We start from the raw sequence: 16,277 nt of genomic DNA, 5'->3' as shown, positions 1-16,277 counted from the left end.
CTATTAGAACGCATAAATGGTGTCATAGCAGATGTGCACAATGCATGATTATGTTTCTGATCAGACTTACTTATAACCCACTGATCGTTTGTATTTGTTGCTGTAACTACGACTCTAGCCTTACATCCTGTTCTTGTGACTGGCGTATGAGCACGTTGACGATCAACAGTATTGACTTTTGATACTCGAAACCCTTCTTTGAAACAACAAAATTCTTGTGTCTTCACATTCCCTTCCACGTCAAGCCGTGTTGTTCCCTTACGTGCACTAAACCCATGTTCCCGTGCGAATCCCTTGTAAAAGTGCCAAGCTTGATCACGTGAACAGAAGAGCTGACCAACCAATCTGTCAGATTCATCAACATTATGTACTTCATGGCATTCCTCGGTTGGCTTAACATTGTCTACATCAGTATTATCCATGGCAAAAATTTTGTTGTGCAAGTTCAGTGCTCCAGGAGTTTATGGAGATGTAAACAAAGGTTCATTTTGAACATGTTTTTGTCGTGCTGCTTTCAATAGGATGTGGCATTGGTAGTGGTAGTTAAAGGGTGGGTACAACATTAAATTCGCAGTACATATTTAGGTATGTACAATAACTACAAGTATATTATCATTAAATTTAGGTATGTACAATAACTACATATTTAGGTATGTTTGTTAACTACATATTTAGGTATATACATCTTTTGAGTGAGTTTTAAGATATTAATTTAGTAATTATAGGCGTCTAATGATTTATTTTTTACGTTACGATATATATTATTATTAAATTAAAAATTCTAAATAATATTTTATAAAATATCAAAACAATCAAATAATTTTTTGTGTAAATGAAATTATTAAATTAATATTGTAGGTGGAAAACATGAAACACTGTTAAAAAAATTGAAACATAAATTACATAACTTTTAAAAAAAGTATCGATCCTTTTTATAAAAAGTATGGACACTTTCAATATAATATAATGTAATAGGTAAATTTGCAATGCTCACTGTGGAAAACATTAATTTAAGGTTATCTTTTGAGTGAGTTTTAAGATATTAATTTAGTAATTATAGGCGTCTAATGATTTATTTTTTACGTTACGATATATATTATTATTAAATTAAAAATTCTAAATAATATTTTATAAAATATCAAAACAATCAAATTATTTTTTGTACAAATGAAATTATTAAATTAATATTGTAGGTGGAAAACATGAAACACTATTAAAAAAAATTGAAACATAAATTACATAACTTTAAAAGAAATATCGATCTTTTTTATAAAAAGTATGGACACTTTCAATATAATATAATGTAATAGGTAAATTTGTAATGCTATCGGTATAAATATACCAGTTTACTTATAAAATACGTAAATATAAGCGCTACCTATTACATTATATAAGCGCTACCTAGTATGTTATTGTACTTTATAATATTTCCGGTTAAATAATATAACATAACCGGTCTAAATTTTAACCGATCACTTGTTTAACCGGTCACACCATATATTAACCGTTTTTTAGGCGCCGTACCGCAAAACTACCCCTCCACACGAATTCGTAGCTGAAAATAACATAAGTTTCCTCTCGTGCGTCTATCCCTCACTCGTTTTCCCCCCCTTTTGACTCTCTATAAATACGCAAAACGAAGCTTTCTCTTTATAGTTTCGATTTTATTTGTTTATTTACGGGGTTTCCGGTTGGTTACACTGAAGTGTTCTTCCTACCAAAATTATTAGTTCACGCCCTCTCATTTCTGGGTTTTATCCGGAAGTTAATTGTTTCACTTTTTAACTATCTCGGACTCTCCGAAATCCTCGAAACGGTCACCGTCTGGCCGGAAAGCCCGACACGAACGACGACCGAGTAAACGCCCGTGTCCGTTCTCCTGATCCGGGAAATTCTTCCGGTTATAAAGTACGAGGAGCGTGTGGTGGTGAAAGGGTATCCACCGGAGAGTTGTGCAGTTTGCATGTATGAGTTCGAAAAGGGGGAAGAGATCAGGTGGTTGAGGAACTGTAGGCATGTTTTCCACAGGGCGTGTTTGGACCGTTGGATGGACCAAGATCAGATAACGTGCCCGCTTTGTAGGACACCGTTTGTGCCTGATGAGTTGCAGGAGGAGTTTAATCACCGGCTCTGGGCAGCTTCCGGGTCCGTCGATTTTTACAGTGAGTACAGGTCGGTTGCCGAATTGTAAATTTGTTGCCTTAGTCCAAAAAGGCTTTATTTTTTCATTAGTATTTTTACACGAGTTTAGTGAAAATTGTACGTTGTTAATGTACACGGATCAAGGTTTCCGTTCTTAATGCTGAACCGCTGAAGATTATTTGGAAAAAAAAAGTGATAATTATTAAGTTAAAAATGTTGATTTGAATTCTTAAGATTAAAACCAGAATTCCTCAGTGTAATCTATCTTTCCTTTAGTATTTATATATTGTTAGTTCATATCATGTAAAAAATTGTAAAATGTTATATGATGTAATATAAATATTAAAAGATAACGTCAAATTTCTTATATTTTCGCAACCACCAGAAAACTAATGGTAAAATCAAATTAAAGCAGGTAGGGATAGGGCCCCTCCACAGGCGATTCAATGTTCATCTCGCAAAACCATTTTCATTAACCATTTATTTATTTTTGGTAAAAAAAGAATTTTAATTAGGGAAGTGCTAATACTGTAATTTCCTAAATCTTGCTCTGTGAGTGCAGTGTTAAAATCTTGTGATTGCCTTAACGGATATAGGCCTTTTGATGAAGTTGGTTGGAATTATGGGGATTTTACTAGAGGTTGCAGACGAGAAAGCGATGGATTTTGTGGTGATAATGATGGGTTTAAGGAGCTTGGTGATGTAAGGTTCGATGGAGGAAATACAGTGTTGTTTAGAGGTACTTTGTGAGAAGTCTTGTTTCAGTACATGTTCTTGTATTGGAATGTATCATGATGGGGGGACTAATCTGTGTAAGAATGTGCATGGGACTTTGTTGAATTTGAGGAACATATGGTTCAAATAAGAATGTCTTTTATGTTAGGGTGGTAAGAGTAGTGAAGAACAATGTGTTCAAAACTAAGGTTTTGGTCGGCAGGTCTATTGTTGCTTTGGGGTTCATGGGAGTGATTTTGTAGTAGAGAACAAGGGAAAAGATGGTGATGATGTTTTCCCGGGGTTGAATCTCAAAGTGTTCATTTACAAAGAGCTCAATGACGTTTCTGGTTGATCTGTGGGGAAACGAAACCTTGACAATTTTGGAATGTAGCCCAAATATACATCACCGTGGATTAGTCTACACGTTTAAGCCTTTGAACCAGAAGCTTAAAAGTTATGACATATTCTCATTTAAACCGTGGACTAGTCTACACGTTACACAGCTTTATTTCAGGGCTTGCACAGCACAAGATACGGGACCCCTCCTCCAGCAACAGAAAATAACTATATTAATGATAAGCAGACCAATTGAAGATGATGAATAATGCTTGTCCTAAAGGCTTGAGAGGCTAAGACTCAGTCAACTCACTCCTTCCCTCTTGTTTGATGCTGATTTGTTTCCATGGTCATCCTAGTTTATAGCCAAAATCCATCACCTGCTGATACCCTTTTTGTAAACTTCCAAAAAAAGCAAATATATAAATTATTTTTAAAAAATATATATAGTTAGAGAGTGATTTTTCTTCATATTGACTCACTTGAATCCGCAAAATCGAACATAAAACCAGAAGAATCAAAGGGCTCAAAGTGAGCCAAAATTGCAAATATTAAGGAGTTCATCTCTTACGCAGAAACTTATGGAGGATCAACTTGGCAGTGCATCATCACGGATCTCCCCCTTCGAAATTACGGAGCTGCATCCGGCACCGACGTGTTTAATCATCGAGGCAGGGGATTATCCTCGGATACAAAGCTTTGCCGATGCGAAAAACATATGGCATATCGAGTCCTCCAAGCTATGGTCCATAGCTACTCCTATTGCATTCAATATTTGGTGTAATTATGGGATCAACTCCTTCACCAATATCTTTGCCGGACATATCGGTGATATTGAGCTTTCGGCTGTCGCCATTGCTTTATCTGTCATCGCAAACTTCTCTTTTGGCTTCATGGTTAGCTTCTCTAATGTTGTATGTCCTCTATTTAGAGCAAAATCTTTACAATTGTTCATTGAATCTGCAGCTTGGAATGGCGAGTGCATTAGAGACGCTATGCGGGCAGGCATTTGGTGCAGGACAAATAGAAATGTTAGGCGTATACATGCAGCAGTTGTGGATAATCTCATTTGGGGCGTGTTTCGTGTTGTTGCCGCTCTACTTATATGCCACCCCACTCTTGAAACTCCTCGGACAAGAGCCCGGAATCGTAGATCTCGCCGGAGATTTCACCATGCAAGTTCTACCTCAAATGTTCTCATTGGCCATCAATTTCCCAACGCAAAAGTTCCTACAGGCACAAAGCAAGGTTGGGGTCTTGGCCTGGATAGGCTTCGCTGCTTTCATTGGTCATATTGTGATAATTTACCTCCTGGTTATCGTGTTCAAGTGGGGTACTATAGGTGCGGCAGTGGCTTACGACATCTCTGCTTGGTTGGTTGCCCTGGCTCAACTTGTATATGTGGTATGCTGGTGCAAGGATGGTTGGACCGGGCTATCGTGGTTAGCTTTTAAGGATCTTTGGGGTTTCACCAAACTTTCTATAGCTTCGGCCGTGATGCTTTGCTTAGAAGTTTGGTATTTCATGATGATAATTGTTCTCACCGGTCACCTTGAAGATCCCATCATCGCAGTCGGCTCTCTTTCTATCTGGTATTCATATCACAATCATTACTCTAATTCTCTGTTTTGTTTTTAATTAATTGAGTTTCTTTCAACTCAATGTTTCAGCATGAACATCAATGGTTGGGAAGGCATGTTATTTATAGGAATAAATGCAGCCATAAGGTAACCCCCAAAAATTCCAACAATTTTCATATGTTAAACCCTGTCCCTTTGGAGAACTGATGTTGAACATGGTTGTTGTTGTTTTCAGTGTAAGAGTGTCTAATGAACTCGGATTAGCACATCCTAGAGCCGCGAAATATTCAGTGGTAATCACGGTTGTACAATCTCTTCTCATAGGAATACTTTCTGCAATGTTAATCTGGAATACTCGAAACAAATTTGCTGTTGTCTTTACGGAAAGTATAGAGATGCAAAAGGGCGTGGCTCGTTTGGCTCATCTGCTCTGCATAACCATGGTGCTAAACAGCGTGCAGCCAGTTATATCGGGTCAGCATTTGAATTGAAATCCCATGCCCCAAACACAAGTTAAAATCCAGCATTTGTGAGGTCAAATAACTTGTGACATCATTTTGCTACTGCAGGTGTTGCCGTGGGAGGAGGTTGGCAAGCCTTGGTAGCTTATATAAACTTGTTCTGCTATTACATTGTTGGCCTCCCACTTGGATTTTTCCTCGGTTATCGTACCCATTTCGGGGTGGAGGTCATTTCATCTTCTTCTCACCAAGAATACCTCATTTTTCATTTGATTTTCAACATTTCTAACGGGTCACTGTTCTTGCAGGGAATCTGGATTGGCATGATTTGTGGGACATTGTTGCAGACGCTGATCCTCTTGTATATTATCTACAAAACTAATTGGAACACAGAGGTGGGACATCCTTTTTTTCGTAAACATTAATGAATATTGAGCGAAGCTCGTCAAAATCTAAACATGGATCGGTCCTTTGTACAGGTTGAACAAGCATCAGAACGGATGCGGCAATGGGGAGCTGAAATGCACGTCCCCGCCCATGGACTCGACTTGTCCGAATAAATCTAAGATCTTAGATTGTACCATTTTTTAGAGAAAATTTTGCTTTTGGAGCATAGTATAGTTTTAAACTTAAAAAAATAGCCAAACGCAAAGAGTACATGGCAACATGTATGTAAATAGCTAGGGTTGGTTACCGAATGAAAACATGTTAGATAACGAATTTGTAACTATAATTTAGTGAAAAATTAAAACACAATTTTGGGTTATTAAGATAATGTAACTAAATTATAAATTTATATTATTTATTTCTTTTATGATTTTTTAGTTTATATTATTAGGATGTAACTAGGACCAAATACTAAGAGAGAATAATTCTTTAAATTCAAAATAAGAAAAACACAAAACAGTCCTGAGATTTTTTTATTAGTATGAACTATGAAGCAAATACAAGAGTAATATATGTTCGAAAGACTCTCAATTATTTGATATAAACAGATAAACATCTCTCTAGATATCGTTCTCGAACCATATACCTCAAGAGATAACAATTATCCCTCAACTATTGAGACCACTTGATTTGTGTATGTACACACAAATTGAGTAAAATGATATAATACTCGAATTTTATTTGAATTTAAACTAAGCATAACTCGATTCAACCTATAATTATCCTTACATTACGTATGACGATAAATATATTAAATAATTATTTAATAATCTTATTTAAAAATTTCTCTCTTTCAGAAATAATTGATCACTAAAATAATTGAACATATTTAGCCTGTCATTTTTCTAAATACTTTTCCCCAAAAAAAACATCACGTTTTATAAATTCCTGTATAAATTAAATATAATTATCATTTATTAATCATTGGTCAATCATTATACCAGACCAAAATGGACTATGTTAAAAGTCAAACTTAATAAAGAACCTCCGCAAAGAATTCGAGGGGCCTTCCGCCACTTCCCAGGTTATGTTTTTTATATTACATTTTGACTCCCTACTCTTTTCTGTCTTTGTTCCAAGACCCCTTTTATTTTTGTGTTTATTTAGGATAGTTGGACGTAAATTGATGGTTGTGATTTTTTTATACAAAAAATATTTTTATTTTCAACTTTTAATCTCAACCATGATTTACACTCATTCAATAGTTGTATAACTAAAATAATTTACATTCTGTAACATGTTATGTCATGGGACCATGAGTTGTTGTGTGTTGTTCATTTTCTCAAGGGCAGGTCTTTGATTTTATCATGAAGGTGACTTGGAGTGCCCATTTATATTTTGTGTGGTTTGAGCGTAACTGCAAAATTTTCAGGGGCTCTGATCAGGAAGGTCAATGGCTTCCAGTTTAGCAGGAAACGCATTAATAGGATTAATCATATTAACTCTCAGACTCAGTTGTGTTGTGTGCTGCTTGAGGCATATCTTTGTAAGCATTGTGTGTTGTTTTCTTCATCTGTTAGGTAGTAGTTTTGTTGGGCTTCCTCGTTCATATAGGATTGTGGGAAAAATAATTTTCTCATATAAGGTATTCATCAAATTATTTCTTAAATTTGGGTTTCTTATTGGCCTGAAGACGTCGTGTACTTTTGGGGTCTCCTCAATTTGCCTGAAGACGCCATGCAGTCGTGGGATCTTCTTTATTTGCCTGAAGACATCATGCAGTCGTGGAGTCTTCATATTTAACTTGAAGATGCGTGAAGCACCTGGCGTCTTTAGATTGATACTGTTCAATTCAACCTAGATGGGAAAATAATTCCCGAGTTGGATTATTTTCGGAATTAAAAAATCCCACTTACATTATCTCATCCATTTTGCCAGTTTTTCTGTTGTGTTACTAGGATGTTATGGCTTCCTTGCCTATATAGGGTTGTGGGAAAAATATTTTTCCCATATAAGGTATCACCATATTATTTCATGAACTAGGGCTTTTTATTGGTCTGAAGACAGCGTGCATTCAAGGGGTCTTCTCAATTTACCTGAAGACGACATACAGTCGTGGGGTGTTCTTCATTTACCTGAAGATGTCATGTAATCGTGGAGTCTTCATATTTCGCTTGAAGACGCGTGGAGCACTTGACGTCTTTAGGTTGATATTGCTCAATTCACCATATATGGGGAAATAATCCCCGGGTAGATTATATTGGGAATTAAAAAAATCTCTCTTACATTATCTTAGCCATTTTACCGGGAGATTATTGTAAGACTATGATGATTGATTTTTTTCTCTGTTTGGTTGTAGTAGGTTTTTCAGCTTCTTTAAGTAATAAAAATCAAAACTATCCATATATATATAATATAATTAAATAAAGTTATAATTTAAAAGTTTATTTTTTTAATTCTAGGGGATCAAGTGCGTTGAATGAAATAAGCTTGGAAAAAATTTAAAAAATTAACTGAGATTTAAATAAGTGATTTGAACTATCAAAATTCACTTTTAACGGCAAAATTAGGAAATTATAGTGTGTGTGGAAAAACAATTAGAAAAATATGCCCATTGAAAATTCATTTAGGATATATGATATTTGTTACATGATGAGTTCTAATAAAATATTATATTTTATAGAATTCATCATGCTCACGTGATAAATTTCCAATTCATTATAATAAATATTATAAATTCCTAGATAATTTCTCACTAGTTGTATATCTCAAAATAATTTTAGCGCGAGGATTATTCTATCAAATTTATCCTTTTTAACTCCATTATAAACTTTTATTAAATAAGAAACTTTATTTTCAATATTTTAAAAATAGAGAAAAATAAACGAATATTTCTTTAAAAGCTTTCATCCGAACAAACCCTAAAATATCTTATTTTTAAAGAGCACTAATAACGATAGTCTCTGATTTCTCACTAAATAAGATTATTGACAAGATTCAAATATTAATAAATTTACAATTTTTATTATTTTTATAGGATACTATATCGTATTTTTTTACCGAAATATCATCATGACAGGTCTTTCTCCAAAATTTACCAATCTAGCACCATTTCTGACAAGGTCCTTTGTGGGGTTTCGTCCAAGCTGGCACTACTTCATGAAAGGCGCGGATGGTCATCCACTCCTTATCCGAGATGGCGACATGTAAGGACGATTCATGCCTATCTGAGGTTTTTGACACGCGCCAGTAAGGCGTGAATTATTACCCCAACTGTTCACACCTCCCACATTAATACCCCATCTAGCTAAACCCCATCCTCTATCCCTATAAATACCCCCTCCATTCTTCATTCAAACACACATCAAACACAAATTCTATTAAGAAGCTCAAACCCTCTCAAAGCTTAAACCTGTTCAAATTCTCGTAAAACTCAAATTATATTAAGAATGTAAAAATATTTTATTGTATTATAATAAATTAATATTTTATTATTTTATTAAATTTTATTATATTAACTTTTTATTTTTTTTGTAGTTATAAAATGAAAGGCGATCTGTTACGTTTAGATGGACATCATATCTCATATTCCATTAAATTGGTTAGATGCAACTTTCAAGCATTTGAGTTGCGACGCCTCGAATGAGCATGTTAAAATCTATGCACGAGCTTACATACTACAACTCATAAGAAGGCTCCTGATGCTGGACAAATCATGCAACCAAGTTCATTGTATGTGGTTGCGTCACCTCGCCGAATTTCATCATGTTGGCACACTGAGTTGGGGCTCCGTAGTGGCATTTCGGTATAGGGAAATGTGTCGAGCTACTGACTATAGAAAAAATGCTATCGATTGATGTCTCATTCTACTCCAGTCTTGGGCGTGGTATCACATGCTCTTTTTATGTTCGATGGTGAAAAACCCATTGGTCTTTGTGCTATTATTGAGGTAATTACAATATTGATTTCGTATATTAATAATTTTATTTAGTATATAATAAAAATTATTTCATTGAATAGGTGGTCAAGTGCAAGAAAAGATCATTGGGATTTACTTGATAAATTAGAAGAAATTAGGCTACTCATTAATAAGAAGGTTGGCACAAATGTATGTATTTAAATAACAAAATGTACTTTTAATTATCGTTATATAATTAGATTATTATTTTGATAAGAATTATATATATTTGTTTTAGTTTGAATGGGTCCCGAATATCCATATCACAATGAATTCAAGTGGATTTTGGACGACCAGACTCCCTCAATAAGGACGGATCTGGAACAATCGGAAGCCAATTTTGAACTTCATTAGGGTATTTCTCATTACCTATGGGGGTACTCAAATTCATATACCTTAAACACTTCTAAAAGTAGGTATACGAGATCCACAAAACAGTTATAGTCTTGACGCGTATACGAGCAATCTTCTATAACATGAGAGCATGGATACTTCATAGCTTGAAAAAACCCACAGCCGTACCATCTATCTCGTAGATTAACTCTGAACGAGTTAGCTTGAATCTCTTGAAGAGATCATGTAACACCCCCAACCCGTACCTGACCCGGTTACGAGTTCGATGTCACATTGACTTTTCAAAACCTTTACTTGAACAAAATAGTGAATAATTTTAAAACTTTTACTAAATACAATTGAATAATTTACATAAATTAGTATCATATGATTTTACAAAACCAATTCGAGTATATCGAATTCAAATTTTTATTTACATGCCAAATACATATATTTTCTGATCTGAACTTTGTAAATGAGATACTGACCTGTCTTGCTCCCCAATGCTCTCTATATTATTCTCGAACCTACGTGTGAAACAATCACACGCTAAGTCGATGACTTAGTGAGGCAAATAAAACATATAATAGAAATCATAAAACATTCCATATAACAAACCACATGAACATTTAATACTAACTTATCATACAAAATCATATAACAATTTCATACAAAATCACGCACCTTTTTATATAACAAATACACTTATGTACATATATCATCATCTACTTTCTTAGCATTATCATATATATTATTATAACTATTTCTATCATTATCATCCAATTATTTATCACCTGATCTTGTACTTATCATTTATGTATATCATATCACACATATATTATTTCACCAAGAAACACCCATAAATCATAATTCTTGTAACCAAAAGCACATATATTATATATATATATATTGTATTCATGTTATCTCTTTGATTAGCCCATGGTGTACACTTGTGAGAACTATAGATATGTGAGTCTATAGAGGTTGTACACTAATGCTGTCACCACAGCTCGTATAAATGCACCGAAGTGGCGCGTATAATGTCCATAAGGACCACATAGAAATTCCTTAAGAATCATATACATATACCAAGGACCAAGTATGTGTCTCAAATACCTCATAAATGTTCCAAAGAATATAATATATGTCCCGAAGGACCGCGTAGACCCTCGACTCTTGGCATGCCAACTATACCCCTAGCTCTCATGACACATAACATGGGCATTATCATTTATTTCATTTCAAATATTCACATAAACGTGTAATTCACTTTCACATATCACGTATCACACAACTTTTCACATAACTCATAGTCATATGTCTTATCTCATAACATATACATGTTTTTGCCTATATAATTCATATCATTTCTTATACTATCACATAATTCATTTAACATACATACATATCATGTAACATTATAATATAAATACCTATAAGTCATATCACTTAGATTTCATATACATCTAGTCACATAGATCACTTTTGTATAACTTATATCCACATATATTATCTACATGTATACCCAAGAATCAAATGGCATATACCAAATCATATAAATATATATATAGTTTATGCAATCACGTTACTTATACTCACATAGAACCATATCATAGAGCTTAGTTCCCTTGTACATGTTATCACACCGGCATATAATCTTATATCAATCCTATAGGTAAAATCTATTTATCTTTATCTCGTTTTCCCTTTGTATCAGCTTACATGATTTATTATACTAACATGTACAATAACATATAACCCTTATCACTTATCTCTCGTTATTTAATTATGAATTATTCTATCCATTTAATTTAGTTCTATATAGTTCCTATAACCTTCTCATAAGGTTTTATAGTTCTTCATTTTATAACTTCTATATCATAGTTTTCTTTTAAGCATATCACTTTTTCCTATAGTGTTTATCCTATAGGTTTGTATCATCGTTATGCTCATGTCCCCTAATTTATATATATACCATTTTCAGAAAGTCTCTTAATTTATTATCTCCTGATTTATATATTATTCTCTTAAATATTCTCATATTACTATATAGTTTGGTCTTATTTAACTCATCACCCATCTCATGTAGTCATAAATATATTATACTGATTCTCATAATTAATCACCTATACCCTGCAACATGTATGGTCATCCATCATATAACTTATTTCACTTCCTATGCAATCATATAGATCATTCATATTAGATCCTATAACTGATCACACTACATGTATTCACACAAATCATTTAACACCTACTGTAATTTATATCATATATACTCAAATCAAACATATACATATGATCATAAATTCATACATTTTAATATAGGAAATAGACTCGTCGCAAGTCTTATTTTCATTAAACATCATAAACTAACTTGTATGCACTCACCTGGGCCTCGTTTGCTTCGAATCAATTCTAATCCTTAGTTTGTTCCGGAACAAGCTTTCATTCTATATCTACATAATAATACATTTATACTTATCAGTATACTAATTGATATATTCGAAACTATCACTCCTTAGGCTAAGAGAAAAGCCAATTTCATCTTTTAATGAAGGTATGCATCGATGCACTGTACAATGTATCGATGCATTCCCTAACAATGCATTGATGCACTACTTGTGCATCGGTGGATAAAATACATTCGATGTTTGTTTATTTGAGAGTGCATCGATACACATTGAATATGCATCGATGCACACAACCCAGAAATTCCATTTTAAGCACGAAATTATTCAACTCTTCATTCAATTTTTCTATTTTAAGCCCCTATCATGTCCTTAAACTCAACTACCATTACTTAAACCAACTTATATCCATATAAACCATATTTATCTTCCATATCTCATTATGATTCTTAATATTAAGAATCTTACTAAATTTTCAACTTTGTTATAAATTCTTTCTAACTTCATAAATCTCTTATTTTTATTGATAACAAGTCAAATTCCTTCTCAAAATTCACTTATTAACTCTTTTTCAACATTTCCTTTAAAAACTCATTTTCTTTAATCTTTAATAACTTCTTTATTTTTTGATTTTAGGACAACCTAAGCTTTCCATAAGCTTAAATATTACCTAAGGATCAAAACCCACTCTTAAAATTAACAAATAATCAGCTACAAGGAATCTTACATTTGCCTTGGAGCTTTCACAGGAGGAAGAAGAAGATGAAGAAGAAAAAGAGAGAAGAGATTTCTGGAAAAATCTCTCATCCTTATCCATATATATATCATTATTTTATTCATTTCTTGGTCAAATGACCATTTTGCCCTTTAATACCTTTTATAATTACTAGCATCTTCAAGGTAATATTTTCAAATAAATCACTGAACTTTTCAACTATTCCACTTTAAATCACCAAATTCTGGAATATTACAATTTGGTCACTAACCCAGTATTAAGGATGTTACAGGTCACATGATCTCTGTAATACGAAATAATTCATGGGTTCTAGAGAAGCTTGTTACAGATATTCCATTTGATGTAATAATTCTTTTTTGTAGATCTGTAACTAATATAGGGTGATAGACATGATCGTTTTGCATCTAAGTTTGAGCTTGTCCCCTGAGCTTGGCAAAAAGCAATCCCAAACGAAAATTTGTTATTTTTACCAAAGTCGTTACTGGTAAATGATGTGCCCCCTTTAAGGTCGAATTGATAGCCTCAGCCAAGTTGGTCGTCATGTGTCCATATCGATATTCACCATCATATGCATTTGTCCACATTTCTTTATTGATGAGGCTGATGCAATCATATCCTTCATCATTCTTTCCTTGCAACTCTTGAAACATGGACTCAAATGTTTTAGGTAGTAGTTCGTAGCCTGAGCATCAAATGTAAAACTTACTAACTTTATTTCCATAAAAAATTAAAATGGTTGACAAATAAAAAATAAAATTTTGACATACCCATGCGCATAAGTAGTTGACGCTCATCATTCTTCTTAAACCTTCCATGATAGTTTGCAGTGATGTGTCAGATGCAGAACCAATGTTGGACATAGGGTGTTTGTTACATTGGACCCAAAGAATCATTCCTGCTTTGATCCCAGCTCCGAGATCTGAAATGACACAGATTTCCCCCCTCATGATAACATGTAAGCGTAAGTTTTTGAGGAAAAAAGCCCAATAATTTGTATCTTCTCATTCAACAAGAGCAAAATCAACTGGAAGTATGTTGCGATTACTGTATTGAATAACTGCCAATAGTAAAACTTGCTTGTATTTTCCATACAAGAATGTCATGTCGATTTGGACCACAGTCTTGCAATATTTCACAACATTAATGCACTGTGGTGAGTCTAAAAAGTCGGTAGAATTGACATCAATCGTGAAGTACTTGATCATTGTGGTATGCATGGAAAGTTTCGAATTCGATAATTGTCCCAGGATTCAATCTGCGCACCAACCTAAACCAACTTTGTAGTTTGTTGTAAGATGCATCCCATTCGCCGTGAAGTTTTTTAATGGCATTCTGCTTTGTCTTCCATGCTTTCCTGTATAAGACGATATACCCATATTGTGATTATATAACTGAAATCAGCACAACAATAGCTATATGGGAGCTTGTTTTTACCATGGGCATGATGGCTTGGCAGATAATGTCGGAGTCCAAGTTGGGATTATCCTGGTTGATCCCTCCAGCACAGCATGTACGAGGACTGTTGTATATCATTATTCTCATATATTATTTTTCCTCTTCCTCTTCAATACACGAACCATCCAATTGCATCCGTTATCACGTTTGACGTAGTGGCAGACATACTTTTCAGTAGTAGAGCAGTCAACTCTGGACTGAACAGAACTACGAATATTGTAATTCTTAATTGCCATCATCGCTTCTTTTTTGCATGAAAACTACATTCCTTTATATAACTCATCATCATTGACTGATGAGTTAAATCCATAGTCACCGACATTAGGTATATCTGTAAGTTCTGTCCCGTACATTGCACTATAGTCTGCTTCATACATGTATGTTGGAGGTTCAGTGTGTACCGTATTTATATGAACTTCATCTACATCATCATCATCAGAGTCTATATTGAACTGCGGTGATTCTGGCTGAACGAATAGTCCAGTCTCAACACCATCCGCACCTGGCTCACGAAGAGGTTCTTCTGGTGGAGACGAGGGTTCCTATACGATGTCAACATTAGATCGAACAAGTTGGTTGTTGTATGCATTCCCCTTGAACTTGAAGGCATATCAATATTGAGGTCGAAGAAGCTCGCAGTTGAATGCTTCCCCTAGATCTTTAAGGTATCGTGTCAAATGGGTACTGCATAGATTGCTGCGTCGAGGGCATCTCCATATTTAGGTCAAAGAAATTGGCAGATAAATGTCTTTCCCTTGAATTGGATGCGATGTTGCCATACGGATTGTTTGTGGAGTCACCTCGGTACAGATCGTAAGAAGTTGCTGATGAATGTCTCCCCATTGAACTTGATGGGATAACACCATGATATAGATTTCCCATTAACTAGTTAAAATCATTACATGTTACTTGAGTTGGGTTGTCAACTTGATCATCTTGTTGACCAAACCCATAGTGGGAACATAAAGACATACCACGAATAGCACACACTTCAATAAATTTCGTATACATCTATGTATCGATGTCTGAATAGTGATTTTGAGAATAAACCATCATAGCAACATCGTCATCGTTGGATAGTTCGAACGCTGTATAAGTTAATGAAAATACTGCGGTTATAAATCTATACTGAAGTGAGGACAATCTTCTAGTACTTCCAACATGAACATTCCTTGAAATATTCATTATCAACTCCTCAAGAGTTATGTTTCTCTTTAAGGATATTTTGACAGAATTAGTTGATGCGAACACAACACCGATTTCATCTTCTCGAATTTCTCCATCATAGTAAACAATAGCTGAAATACGTGTCATTCTGAGAGTTTGAAAGATGAATAATCTTATATATGTAAAAAAAGCTGAAATACGCTTAATTAAAAAATAGTATATGAATTAAAATATAACCTAATAAAAATTTAAAAAATTTCAAAATAATATAAACATTTCAAAATAATATAAAAATATAATTTTATATTGTTACTGTATCAGTAAAAATGTCTCGACGTATGATCCCACTTTCCAATTTACAACCGCAAAAAATAATACAAAATAATTAGTACAATAATTTTTTTCAAATAATTATATATAAAATAAATATAATATAATAAAAAAATTTTACCTTACAACAAAAAATTGAAGGAATTGGTGAAACAAAAATATAAGGAATTGATGTGGTGATGTTTGCACGAAAGGGGTGTTATTTGTAGGCGATGAGAGAGTTTAAAGGCCGAGATTCTCGGAACCAATAATGGAAGGCGCGGA

The 16,277-nt window shown here is 34.0% G+C and overlaps 1 protein-coding gene and 1 pseudogene across 1 annotated transcript; both read left to right on the top strand.

Annotated features, from left to right (window-relative positions):
* The first annotated feature begins 1,627 nt into the window (after window positions 1–1,627).
* LOC120127335 lies at window positions 1,628–2,248 on the top strand (annotated as a pseudogene).
* Window positions 2,249–3,776: 1,528 nt separating this feature from the next.
* LOC120127270 (protein DETOXIFICATION 34-like) lies at window positions 3,777–5,817 on the top strand. Its single transcript, XM_039145216.1, has 7 exons — window positions 3,777–4,091; window positions 4,162–4,787; window positions 4,866–4,922; window positions 5,011–5,249; window positions 5,345–5,463; window positions 5,545–5,631; window positions 5,716–5,817. The coding sequence occupies exons 1-7, from the start codon at window positions 3,777–3,779 to the stop codon at window positions 5,794–5,796; spliced, it is 1,524 nt and encodes a 507-aa protein (XP_039001147.1). The 3' UTR covers window positions 5,797–5,817.
* Window positions 5,818–16,277: the final 10,460 nt, after the last annotated feature.

Source organism: Hibiscus syriacus, unplaced genomic scaffold (genome assembly GCF_006381635.1).
Source record: "Hibiscus syriacus cultivar Baekdansim isolate YM2019G1 unplaced genomic scaffold, ASM638163v2 tig00110467_pilon, whole genome shotgun sequence".
NCBI classification, from domain to species: domain Eukaryota; kingdom Viridiplantae; phylum Streptophyta; class Magnoliopsida; order Malvales; family Malvaceae; genus Hibiscus; species Hibiscus syriacus.
This window is presented reverse-complemented; position numbering and strand designations above follow the sequence as displayed.

What these genes read in the sequence shown, in the direction of transcription:
- LOC120127270 (XM_039145216.1), top strand. Translation starts at nt 3,777, where the DNA reads ATGGAGGATCAACTTGGCAGTGCATCATCACGGATCTCCCCCTTCGAA. An exon ending in GGAATAAATGCAGCCATAAG is followed by an intron (nt 4,923 to 5,010) that starts GTAACCCCCAAA and finishes TGTTGTTTTCAG; the next exon opens with TGTAAGAGTGTCTAATGAAC. An exon ending in AAACTAATTGGAACACAGAG is followed by an intron (nt 5,632 to 5,715) that starts GTGGGACATCCT and finishes TCCTTTGTACAG; the next exon opens with GTTGAACAAGCATCAGAACG.